Source organism: Scophthalmus maximus, chromosome 18 (assembly GCF_022379125.1).
Source record: "Scophthalmus maximus strain ysfricsl-2021 chromosome 18, ASM2237912v1, whole genome shotgun sequence".
In the NCBI taxonomy this organism is placed as follows: Eukaryota; Metazoa; Chordata; class Actinopteri; order Pleuronectiformes; family Scophthalmidae; genus Scophthalmus; species Scophthalmus maximus.
In genome coordinates, this window is record NC_061532.1 from 12512446 (window position 1) to 12525345 (window position 12900).

Genomic DNA, 12900 nt, shown 5'->3' on the forward strand with positions numbered 1-12900 from the left:
CCGCAGCATTTGTTCAGTGCGTCGAGCCCCGAGTGAGCTGAAGCTCTGATCCTCTGATAATGAGTGTCAGAGAGTTTACTGACTGCTGATTGCAATCAAAGCCAAAGGGGGGTAGATAGGCAAGACAGATAGAAGATAGCTATCCTTGTTTAACCATCCCCAATCAAGAGCCCCTCTGAAAGCCGTTTGAGTCCAAATCTTCTATTTCCATGTGGACTGCAGTGCTCGACTAATGTGTCACGGTCTGGATTGTTGATAAAGCCCACAGCTCTTTGGCATGACAGTTGGATTACACGGGCATTCCAATCGCTGGTGCATGCTTGAACATGTGTGTCTCTCTCTCGGTGTGTGTGTGTGTGTGTGTGTGTGTGTGTGTGTGTGTGTGTGTCAGAGGGAAATGAAGTGCACCTATTCATAAAAATCTAAAAAACATTTGTTGTGCAATTGTCTCGGCGAGACGCTAAGGTCCCGGGCTCCGAGTTGTATTCCTGTTATATGGCTGATGAGAAATAAATACTCTGTGCATGGCATGACTTCATGGAGAGAGGAAGGCCACAGCTGAAACAAGGCGGCGCAGTAATGCATTTACTCTGGCACACACAAAGGGCCCATATGTTGGTTTTCCAATAGTCCTTTGATGATATTTGCATATGCCTCATTTCATTCCCCAACGAGTAAATGGAAGTAATGATATCCAATTATTTCACTCGTTCCATCTAGACTGTGAGACAGGTGGGTGGTGGGTGCATTAGCTGACAGCCCATTTGACAATGACCACCGGAAAAACCTGCTTTTAGTATTGCTATCAGACTGGTTATAATCAGGACAGGTAATTTATACAATTTCACAGCCCTAGCTGTTGCTATGGGCAACAGGCTGCATTTATAACTCGTCTAATATGGTGGAGAGAGAAAAAAACTTGTGAGCTTAAGCCAGTCGTGACCACGATTTCAGAGATAAGTATAGAGCAATACAAACATTTGCATCGGCTGAATAAAAGTCAAGGGTTAGGTCTGCATCAGGAAAAATTATAATGTGAAGTCTCAGAAATACAAATTGACCCTGGCTTCAAACTTCTCTCTTACAAAACTGGACACATGTTCGATGTGAAAGGAGAAAAATCATCCACTTACAAATTGTACTTTAAACGTTGAGGGTTTTTTTTGAAAGGCATCCTACTTTTAGCTCTCACACTGTCGCCCGGGTAAGTGATGTTGCTTTCAATCAAATTCATCCGTCCCCAGACTGGTCTTTCATTACTCTTAAATTATGACTTCGTTCCCAGAGGATCCAGCTGGAGGTATGCTGAAGGTCAGACAGCTGACGCCACCTAGTTATGCCTCCGGGTACTACATCTCCCTAACTCCCTGTCTTCATCTATGCGATAACGGCCCGTGTCACAGCCCCTCTCCAGCAGCTGACAATTATAGGACTTTCCAAAGGTGTTTTGCACTCCCTGTGAGTCCGCAGCTCAAGGGGGATCCGAGGTAATATAGCCTGTCAGTCATACTTTTTTGTGCATATCACTGACTGTGTTTCACTAAGACTTTAATGAAAAGCCATGGACATAATTGACTTCATATTAATTACTCTGTCTACCCAACCCATATCTCCTATTAAGCTCCTGTCTGCACGATAACTGTCGAGCAAAAAAGTTCTCAATCACGCAAAGTGAGCCCATATAGGACACTGTTATTCTTAGGTTTTCCGAGGAGATAAGACATTTATAGTTTTTAATTCAATTTACATGTTTTTGGGGAAACTTGAACATATGGTGGAACCATTTTTTTTCCACCCAGGCCTCATATTCATGACTTTACCATGGAATTAATTTAACATTACTAAATGAACACCAAAGTTGTTAATGCTCAAATGGTCCCTGGTGCCAAGAAGTCCCAGCTTTGGTTCCACATTGCAATATCCAAACAACAACACAACTGCAGACAGCTGCATTAAAATCCTAATGAATATGTACATCCATCCATCTATCATCTATACCACCCAATCTGTCCGTCTTTGTACTGAGGGAGGATCACACAGAATTATCCCACCAAAATGGGTTTTGAACAAAGAACCTTCTTCGTCGTCAGGCGAGGGTGCTAACTACTAACACGACTCTGTGCTGCAAAAAGCCTGAGAGTGAAAGACTGAGACAGCGACGAGGCGATGTAGAGAGAGAGAGTGCACCTGTGACAGGTTCTCCTCAAGAGATGAACAAGGAAGTTACATCTACAGAGTTGCAATATCATTTTGGGGCCAAATTTAGGCCCCAAAAATGATCCATGTAGACGGCCTTTTAAACAATTTTACACACATCTTGTCAGTCGTTTTGCCAAATAATTTAAACCTGGTTTAACCCACGTTCCCCTGTTCAACTCAATTTTAAGCCAACGCATAAAACACATTTCTACTTCCTGTAAAAAAAAAGCTGTGTGGTGATGCCGGCCAGCGTATTGATATCACAGAAAATGTGTTGAGCATGTGTCACTGTCAAACTCAAAACTGTCATGAATAAGAGCATTGTTGTGATACCATGAGGTCACTACATAAACACATTGCATCCACTGAAAGACAAACTGGCTGTTGGTATTTGAACAGAGTATTATGGTGGTTTTCTAGTGGGGTCAGTGGTGGAGTCTCACCCTCAGTGTGCACCGCAGACACATAGGTCCAGTTGTAACGCTTGACAATGTCCAGTATGGCCCGGGCCTGGAGGGTGTCCGAGGGCACGACCCTCAGGAAGTACTTGAACAGGGTCTTGTCGCTCAGGTCGATGCTGGTGGCGGAGTAGGCGATCTGCGGGATGTTGAAGAGCTGCAGCAGATTCTGCACCTGAATGGCCACCGAGCTGGATCCCGGTCCGATCACTCCGGCGATGGGTTTCTTGGTGGGTGGAGGCTGGTTGGACGGGGTGCCGTCGATGCACCACTTGGACCCGTCCTTATCATCCCGGATGGAAATGAGGGAGTCTCGGATGAACTCGATGCTCTGCTCCAGGGCCACGGAGGAGTGCCAGCAGGAGTCCCGGATCTCACAGCCCAGGCTGATGTTGGGCAGCAAGTCGGGGTCGCTGTTGATGCGGTCCAGCGTGTGGAACATGGCCTCCACCCGTTGGATGCCGTACTGCTCGCGGACGTCCCCGCACTTCCGCTCGGCCACCTTCTCCGCAGACGGCTGGTGGTGCACGGAGAAGAGCGCGCCGATGATCACGTCCCCGTCCATGCGGGCCACGGCGCGGGACACGGCGCGCGGCACCGCCGACCGCTCATAGACGCTGCTGCCGTGGGTGAGCACGAGGACGCGGAAGAAGAGCGCGGGGAGACACAGGGGAGCGAGGAGACCCATCTTTACGCGTGCCATGTTGCGCCACGTCGCGTGAGCCGCGCCAACTGTGCGGGCATACTACCCGCTGTCCGTCGGTACATCCACGTTTATCCCAGCGACCGTGGTCAGTGAGCACGACGCCTGGCGCATATCCGCGCGCACCTGCGGAGAAATGAGACAAACTGCTGAGAGGACACGAGAAAAACGACGCCAGATGTGCTAAACGTGCCCCCTATATGTGTGCAGGTGACGCATGCTCCCTTCTCTCGACGCCCTGCTTTACATTCCTGCGGCTGGCAGGGGTCCTCCAGCCTCTCTCACCAACTGCCATCCATGGGGAGTTATGTGCCTTTGCGCAAGGCACTTAACTCCCACCCAACCGATCCGTGGGCAGTGGTGGCCGAACAGGACTATACTGTTCCACTGGGAATAACCCAAGTATAGGTGCTGGTGCAGCAGCCAGGTCTAAAACAGAAACAGATAGCCAGTGCCGTGAGTGCGCTGCGCTGCTCCTCCATGGAGAAGAAATGACTCCAGCACCGCGGACAGCGCGCTCTCCTCCAACACGCCACGAGAAGGTGTTTGGATCTGGGGGCTGCCGGGCTCCTCGTCCTCCTCTCACAGACGCCGTCGTCTTCACGATCTGACTCTCACACTTTTCTGATGAAGACGAGGCGCAAACCTCCTTCCATGATCGACTCGTGTTTGGATTCTTCAAGGGGGACCGACACAAGACCCCCCCCCCCCCCCCGGCGGGTCTTGTTTTAAACCTATACCCTATATTTCCTCCCTATCTGTCGTGCGACCTATAAGGTACCATACGGTGAATATTACTATTAATGATAACAATTATCTGATGATAGAAGAAGAATACACGGACTAGTATCTTTAGCAGGAGGGAGAATGAGATCAGCCTATATTCCTGACATGTTTTTCTGTCGTTGTCCTGTTGACATCATGCTCATTTGAAGATGCCTTTTTTTCTGTCTGTTGCATCCAAACTTACCTGAATCCTGGAGACATGTCGCATTCCCTCGTCCGTCTTCTGTAGCGCGTGGTCCTGGCTCTGTCATCCGAGTTCCTCCCTCTCTCTCTCTCCCTCCCTTCCTCCCTCTCTCTCTCTCTCAAGTGGAAACGTGAACATTAAGACCCCCCCCCCCACACACACACACTCACTCCCACAACCGTCGCCTGTTCTACAGTATTTACCTATGCTGCCTGCAAGTATATATATAAAAATATATGATGAATAGTGACAAATGTTGATGCACAAGGATAAATAAAATAAAAGAAAGGAATCTATACTGTCACGTATAATACATTTACATTTCAGCTTTCTATCTGCCCAAATTGGTCACCGAACTTCGTTTATGAGATTGTCACATGAGAAATGTTTAAGTGGAAAATTATACCCCATTAAATAAACCCAAGTTAAAATAAAAATCTGTAGCACTATCAGTTAAAATGTCTGTAGATATCCTCATTCATCCAGGTCATAGTTATCCAGATGAAGGTGTTGAGACTAGTTGCATCTACAACCAATTGCTCTTGATTCAACACCCATTTGTATATCAGTATAAATGTCTTTGTAGCCTAAAGCTAAATGTTCATAACTGTGTATTACTGCCATCTACCCCAGCATAAATATTTGTGGCCTCAAAATTTGTGTGGGAGACAATAAGTGTATTGGTGTCAGGCGTTTACCGGCGTTTGAATTATATGACTGCTCACTGTAAATGAGGGGAGACGATGTGATGCCGCAGTGACAGGCGCTAACAAGCGGCAGATAGTCCCTTCATGACGTATGTAGGCTATATCTGATACCTTCGTACTTCTATTTAAGTCATGCAGGACACCACACTAGGCTACAGTGGGTGTTTTCAGCACCACGGACAGAGGTTTGGAGTTTGCATCGCGCCACCTAGCGTCTGTTTGAAGGTCATTGGTGACATTTCAGTCCTCAGGTCGATGGAAACTAATCATGGGTCTCAGCTCTGCCTCCTCTTACCCTATACTGAATAGATGTTGTCAACTGTAGTTGGATGTGAACACACCTGACTGTTGCATTGGTCTGCATAATGGTATTGTGATTTTCTTATGGTGATCCCCTGCTACAGGAGTTTACCCGTCTCTGTAATCAACTATAAATAAAGAAAACTTCTGGAATAAATCGGCCTCTCACTGAGTCTTAACGGTTTAAGTAAAGACGCGCTCCCGGGGGGCCGCGCTGTTTACGTGATAACGACGTGTCCCATGTTGTGACTCACGCCAGGCGGTGTGAATCACAAATAGACTTGTAAAAGGAGTCGCCATGACGTTGCCACTGCTGGTGCCCGGGGGCTTCGGGAGCGAGCGTCTGATAATGAACCTGAGTAAAAGTGACATGTTTGAGAAGTAGAGAATACTTGGATGCTGCAGCCACACTTCAGGGTTTATCGGGGGCGGAGGTCTGCACGGGCTCATATGCTTTCTAGCAAGGAAGCACAGGCTAGTATTATTACTCTGACTGTGTAGTATTGGTGTATGGGGACATTTGCATTTACATTGGCACATTATCAATTAGGTGTAGTAGGTCTAGGGTAATCATTTTAGTTTTAGGCTTTGGAGCGTTTCCCCCTTTAAAACCATAATATTGATGCCACAGTCATTTTTTTTTTATAGTTGTGAACAATTGGATGAGCCATAGAAATAGACATACATTTCTGTTTTATTTCCTCCAAACATAAACTCCATCACTCAATCTTTTGGCAGGGCCGGCTTTTCAGTTAGGCCTTGTTTTGCGCAGCTGTGGGGAACCAGGAGAGCTGGCACTAATTCAGACAAATCTGTCCTTTTCGTCGACTTGGGAAATGCAAGACAACAACAAAAATATATATCTTGTTGTCTAAATACCACAGTAAACCAAAGGAAAGGCATGGTTTTCAGCACCGGACAGCTCTAAGGACCAAACAGGCTCACGGGATAAGGGGAGTTGCAAAGTTTATTGCACCATCATTGGATATAAAATTGAGCCACTGAATGACTAAAGAGGAATTCCAAAGTTTAAAAAAACAAAACAACAAAAAAAGGACCAAAAGCATGTTATTCAGTGTCATTGTACTTAACAGGTGCCCTGAAACCAATGTTATCTATCAATGGCCGAGAAAAATCCAATTTAGTAATTCATGAAACACACTATATTTTCTCATATTATTTCTCATTAATGGCTGATTCAATGAAAGAAAATCTTGAACTGCTGTTGACTCGTGTCTGGATGATGAACTACTTTAAGCCCAGAAATCCCTTTTAGTCTCCATAAGCAAATTTGTTCTCTAATGTGATGTTGACTGAGCAATTTAATATCATCCACTTATCCGTCCACCGATCAATCCTATCCTTCACTAGTTCTTCATTGTCTTTAACAATTTATTATGTGTCTCCTGGGTTAGTAGTTGTCAACACAAGGCACATACTGTGTATCTACAGGTGCATCTATAACCATTGGGCTGTAATCTCCGAATGTACAGTATTAAACATTTTGAGATTTGAGATTTTGGGGATTGTAGCCTATAGTGATTGAGCAATAAACAGGGTCATTTTCTCATTTTCTTACTGACTCAAATTGTTATAAATCCTGACTCCATTTTTTTATGGAATAATTATATATTTGACCCACTGACTGCATGGGATGGGCTTTTAACACCTCATGACCAGTGTACAGCCAAGCACCGTCCTGCTGAAGTGTCCATGAGTCAGGTCCTCTAGCTCCAGCGGGGCTGCTTTGTAGGTGATACCGACCTCGAAACGTGGCGTCTCCCGGCCACAGTCTGTCCATCACCAGCCTGGAGCCCGCCGGGCAAAACCGGTCCAACACTGACCCCTCCTGTTTGTTAGTGGTTACTGCATGCAACAACAACAAAAAAAGATAGGTAAGGAAATGTATGAAGTCCATAAATTGAGGTGAGTTTCTGTCTTGTTCTTTTATACGTCACATATTATTTAGCATTTGTTTGTTTTTTCCTGCAACAACAGTTTTAAGTTTATTTTTGCGAACGGCTATGGAGTATTTAAAACAAGACAGAGCAAGCTGGGGAAAAATCAACCACTTAAAACGAATAGCCATGGATGTATGTATTAATATTTTCCCTGTCACCTAGAGAATTTTGCGTGTTTGTAATCCATATCTCAAAAGGTTTTAATTCATTCAATTAGTATAGATGTATCTCATTCTTAATGCACCGATAAGCAAATCGAAATCAATTGCACTAAAACAAAAACAACATAAAAATATCAAAGAATATATCACACAGATAACATATTTTAAGAAATATCTGTAATTCAGATTTGTATATGTCATGTTATAATATTATACAACTTCAAACAGTTCATTGCGTATTTAAGAAATAAGGGCATAACAATTAATTTACAAATTTCTCTTTAACAATACAAGTATTTACTAGTATATATCAACACGATCACTGGTATTCTATATTTACTCTTCACTCCCATTGCAGTTTTTCTTCTCTTTTTAGTCATTGTAAAATTGTTGTACATACCTTGGTCAATAAAGTTTTGACAGGAAAAGGGCTGAGTGAGGAGCGATGTAGCTAGCGCTCGTTAGCGGTTGCTCCACAGAGGCGACTACGGTTGACACAGCTTATCGCATTCATGCGGAACAACCGAACACATCCGATCGTTCGAGTACCTGCCGACGCGTCCACGAGGTGAGACACCGCTCGCTCGCGGAGCCGAGTTAGCTTGTTCGTGAGCAACTTCGGCTAACTGGCTAGCTGTTGTTAGCCGGCATTAGCCGCTAGCTAGTTTGTTGCATTGTCGCAAGAGGCAAGTTGGTTTGACGGAGAAACGGGCGGCTGACAGGAACCTGGCGGGCGGTTGTGGGTTTGAACACGAGCTGCTGCGCACTGTGGCGGAGCTCACCCCCTCGTCGTCGGCGGCTGTTTCCGCCACAGCGCTGCTTGTTTCGTGAGTAAACTTCAACGGCCAGGAGCAAGCCACTGTGCATCAGCTGTCCTCCTTGGCTGCATTCTGATTAGCATTGTTGATGCTATGCTAACGCGAGCATAGCTGTGATGGTATATACGTATTTATCCATCAAAGTTGAGGATTGAATCAAGATGGCTTTCTGGTTCCCCGAGTCACGGGCGATGTTCGGTTACTGGTGTCCATGCGAGCTGCGATCACGTCTCGAGCCACAGACGTCAGGGACATGACAAAAGTGCATGTTTATTACATTCTCCTAAAATACAGTGGGCGTGGGAAACAGACAGCACAGCTGCTGTCAGCTGCCTTGCAGTAACATAATCTAAGTTTCAAGTTTTGCAAAACATCGTGTCACGGTTTCCATACCACATATTAACTGCATGTAGTATTACTATATACTCATGCTTGTTGTGTTTTTCTGCAGTTGAAATGTCAGTGAATCAAGATACTTTTCCATTTCACAGTACTAAAAGTAAAATGTACAGTACACGCATCGTCGGACGTTACCGCGGGGTAGTGTAGACAGTGGTCCGTTTCTCCCAGATGTAAGACAGGGAAGGTTTTGACCTCCTTCATATCGAGCTCTGAAGCTTCCTAATAAGGTGTGTGTGTGTGTACGGAGACAGCCCTTTGGCTGCGTCACGTGACCACTACAGTTGACATTCCACACAGGACCGAGTGGGGGCGCTGTTTCGTAGAGAGAGAGAAAGCACCCGTGCCTCGGACGATTTCAGTTTGTTTGGATATGTTGTGTCATCATTCATATGAAGGAGGCTGAGGCGTCACCATGTTGCTCGTGCTTTCTGAATCACATTGACTACAAATGGCAACAGATTACATTGCCATTGAAGCTTTTAGGTTTTAAGTGCAATACATCGCTGTAACATAATGTATGTTTGGGTTTATATAACCAAGTGTATGATGCCATAGCTCTTTCATGAGATCTTTTAAAATGGAAAAAAACATGACAGTTGATCCTCTTTTCATCCAAATGTGTTCTTATTTTACTCTGAATTTTGTCATTTGGGCAGTCTTTCCCATTTTGTTCCATAAAAACTATTTCCTTGTTTAAGGACAGAGCCATATATATTTTAATTAAATGTTTATATATTTGTGTTTTTTTCATTTTTGTGACATCATCTGAGTGGCGATGTGATGTGACTCGACTGGAGAATGATACTCATTAGAATATTACTTTTATAAAGTGTTACAATTCAATTGACTGCAAGTCATAATGTTTTAATGTGTTTCATTCTCCTATTTTTCTTATTCTGCTAATGTTAGAGACCGAGTGTATCTGCTGAGTTGTCATTTGAAACAAGCTCGGACACAATGTACTGAAGCCGTGCGTTTCATTGGGGGGAAACAGACTCTTGTACCCAATCATTTGGCATGTTTTATCTAATCTTTAATACATTTACATTTATTGCTCTTTCCCTTTTTTCTTTTGGGCAGGAGAGTGGATTTTCTCACAGTAACACTCCGGAGCTTTCCACCCTCTCTACTCTGAAGATGGAGGAGGATCATATCCACTGTATTTCCTGTGTTAACCAGAGATGCACGGTTAGATCTGAACCTGGCATTGCTTGTGATCTTATCTCCTGTCCTCAAGTGTGTGGGGCTGTATTTCACTCCTGCAAATCTGATGAACACCATCTTCTGTGCCCACTGCTGAGGGTCCCGTGCCTAAACAGTGGCTATGGCTGCCCTGCCATGCTGGTTCGCAACCAAATGTATGGACACCTCGAGGTGTGTCCAGCTGGAGTGGTGTGCTGCACTATGGAGTGGAACAGGTGGCCTGTTAGCTGCCTGGACTATACTTCTTATGAGAGCCTGAGCCGTGGGGTCGAGGAGGTGGAGCAGCTGGACATGGCACTTGCTCTTCAGGATCAGCGTACGCTACTCGAGTCCCTCAAGGTTATTGCCATGGCACCTACTGCAGAGGGACAGCCACTTGTCCCGGCTAGTAAGGAGAACAGGGTAACGGACTCAGCTTTGCCAACATCTGCCCCACTTTCAGCAAAGGAGAAGATTGTCAGTGGAATAAATGGCTTGAACGAGGAGCACTTTGGTAATCTTTATGAGGCCACAGTTGAGACTGCCAGAAGTTTAGCTGCTGCGTTAGACTTTGTTAGCATTGCCAGTTCTGCTCACAGCGGCACAGGGCGCGTAGACAGAGGAGCTTCTGTGCAGCAGAGTAGATCGAGCAGCAACGGAGACCTTCAGAATGGACTGGAAGACAACACACCTGTAGCTGCCGACGGTTTGAATAAAAGGGGGATGGAGGAGAAAAGTGTTTGCTCTAGCTGTTCGAGTGGAAACGTGGCTCCTAAAACAAATGGACCACAGTCAGGAGCAATGATGGCCTGTCTAGAGACAGCCTATCCTGTTGAGGTGCAAGGTGACATGAGTGCTGGTGTTTCCAGAGAGCCAGCGAATCCTCAAATGATATCTCCGGTGCATGTCAGCCAGGGTGTGGCACAGAGGGCTGGTCATGTGGTCCTGGAAGACAGGGGGCTAGTTCTATTAGAAAACTATAGGTGTGAACGGAGGTTTCACAATTACCAGTTTTTTAGGGGTCAGAGCCAATGCTCATTACCCAATGGACGGATCGGTTTCATGCCAGACAGGTCACCGCATAGGTTGCGACCCAAAATGGAAGACAAGTCAGTGGATACATCGGATCTGGAGCAGGATGACGACCCAATGGGTCTAGGAGAGATTGATTTGATCACAGCAGCCCTGCTGTTCTGTTTAGAGGAGTCGAGAGAGTGTAGGAGGATCTCTGATACGATCTACGTTGATGGCTACTGCGTTGACTTTGGCACACAGACTTTCACTTTCCCTGCTGCGATCCTGGTAACAAACACTAGAGTGGGTGACATGGCCTCTGCGTCTGCCTGCGATCATGCTGCCCCCCAGCTCTCCTACCCAAGCCCTTTCCGCACTCTCCGCCTTGGCCTTGTCCTGGAAGCTCTGGAGGTGGAGGCGGTCCCACATAACCGCTACCTCCCCTCTAACCCCCGGTACCAGCACATGTTCCCCTTCGTCTGTGGCCAGTCATTCCGCCGGGACCAGTTTTCTTCCCATTTCACAAATATCCACGGTGACATTCACGCTGGCCTCAATGGTTGGATGGAGCGCCGCTGTCCCCTGGCGTATTATGGTTGCACATTTTCCCAGCGGAGGTTTTACCCATCCAACCACGGGGCCAAGGTGGTTCATGACAGACACCTCAGGTCCTTCGGGGTTCAGCCTTGCCCGGGGGCCAAACTTGCAAATGAAGCCCAGTCCGACCAATTCACCGGGCTCCCTAATGAGATACTGTGGCACATAGCTGGGTTCCTGGACAGTTTTAGCCTGTGCCAGCTGTCACTGGTTTCGCGGACTATGAGGGAGGTGTGTGCCAGCCTCCTCCAGACCAGGGGTATCGTGGAGCTGCAGTGGGAGCGAAGACGGGGCTCTGGTGCTCACGGCACTGTGTCATGGCAGACCAAAAATAGAGTGAGTAGAAAACTAGATCTGTAAACCTCCTGTATGTGAATGTTTGGATACATTTTAAAAACAAAATCTCTAAATTACTGATCAAAATTTAAATGTGATATAGCATATGTTGCCCTTTTCATTCTAACATCCTTTTTTATCTAACTTTTCAGGTGTGGCGATTCAGCACTGCCTTCAGCCCAGTGTTGTCCTGGGGTTTCACTGATCTCCCCAGCATGTCGGACCATCTTAAGAAGTGCCGCTTCAATGTAGTGGAGCACAAGACAGAACCTATTCCCCTTCCTGCCATGTGCACTGCGCGAGACGGACACTCACTGCGTCGTGTCCTCCGCCACGTTAACACCTGACCAAAAACCAGGCCGACCCCGAGGCAGCTGCACGAGAGTCACTGTAGTATTATGTGGATGTTGCAATTAAAGATTTTTCAGTTTTGAAAAACGAATGAACTCTTCCTGCATTACACTATAGATAATGAAGAAGCCTTAATGAAATAACACCTTACATGTCACAATGAAAGTCTGTTGTGGGTGATCCCTGACGTATTAACCTTTTAGCTTTGCATGAAGTTTTGCTGAAAATGCACCTTTATCCTGTAGCCTAAAGTATATTTTCCTGAAGACAATTATGCACAATAGTTTTTTTATAACTCTATATGATATAATCAGCAAATGGAAAGATATTTGAATGTTTTCACTATCTTGTTGTTCAGTTGTAGCCATGGGCAAAAGCAGATACTTGGTTATTACCTTTTTTTTTCTGTGACAGAAGTTATGCAAGCACTACACAAGTTTTGCTCATCCCTCCGGTGTTGATCTTTCCAGTCTTTCTGATCCCAGATTATTGTGTCGAACCAATGCGAGTGTGTTGTCCGGGTTTGTAGGTTGTCAGGACCCAGTGAAAACATATGGATATTAATGAGGATGACCCAATAATGCTTGTGATTTGCGACCAAAACTAATAAAATCTTTACAGCCTTCTGTACATGTCATTTCCTCAATTATGCAATTATTATGCTGGCCTACTACATTGTGGTGAAGTGATCAACAATCAACGGAAGAAGGCAGTCGTGATCGGTGTATTAACCTCGACCGA

The 12900-nt window shown here is 45.7% G+C and overlaps 2 protein-coding genes across 8 annotated transcripts in view; one reads left to right on the forward strand and one right to left on the reverse strand.

Moving 5' to 3' along the window:
• grm1a (glutamate receptor, metabotropic 1a) overlaps positions 1–7865 on the reverse strand; it is a 30029-nt gene extending 22164 nt beyond the window's left edge. For 3 of the 5 annotated variants that reach the window (XM_035616707.2, XM_035616704.2, XM_035616708.2), the window contains exons 1-2: positions 4331–4467; positions 2643–3486 (exon numbers count right to left, since the gene is read on the reverse strand). In XM_035616707.2, coding sequence (XP_035472600.2) covers positions 2643–3360 — 718 coding nt within the window. In that variant the 5' untranslated portion in view covers positions 3361–3486; positions 4331–4467. Of the gene's footprint in view, positions 1–2642 lie in introns of all 5 variants that reach the window. The other 2 variants (XM_035616706.2, XM_035616705.2) reach the window with 2 other exon arrangements.
• On the forward strand, positions 7854–12785 carry LOC118289739 (F-box only protein 30). Of its 3 annotated transcripts, none has more exons than XM_035616710.2 (3): positions 7854–8027; positions 9756–11808; positions 11961–12785. In XM_035616710.2, exons 1-3 carry the CDS (start codon positions 7972–7974, stop codon positions 12153–12155), a joined length of 2304 nt encoding a protein of 767 aa, XP_035472603.2. In that variant the 5' UTR covers positions 7854–7971; the 3' UTR covers positions 12156–12785. The 3 variants fall into 3 exon arrangements, with proteins under 3 accessions (XP_035472603.2, XP_035472604.2, XP_035472605.2); XM_035616711.2 differs by having other exon boundaries at positions 7890–8027; positions 9760–11808; XM_035616712.2 differs by having other exon boundaries at positions 7895–8286; positions 9760–11808.
• Positions 12786–12900: the final 115 nt, after the last annotated feature.

What these genes read in the sequence shown, in the direction of transcription:
- LOC118289739 (XM_035616710.2), top strand. Translation starts at nt 7,972, where the DNA reads ATGCGGAACAACCGAACACATCCGATCGTTCGAGTACCTGCCGACGCG. An exon ending in CCTGCCGACGCGTCCACGAG is followed by an intron (nt 8,028 to 9,755) that starts GTGAGACACCGC and finishes TTTTTCTTTTGG; the next exon opens with GCAGGAGAGTGGATTTTCTC. An exon ending in CATGGCAGACCAAAAATAGA is followed by an intron (nt 11,809 to 11,960) that starts GTGAGTAGAAAA and finishes CTAACTTTTCAG; the next exon opens with GTGTGGCGATTCAGCACTGC.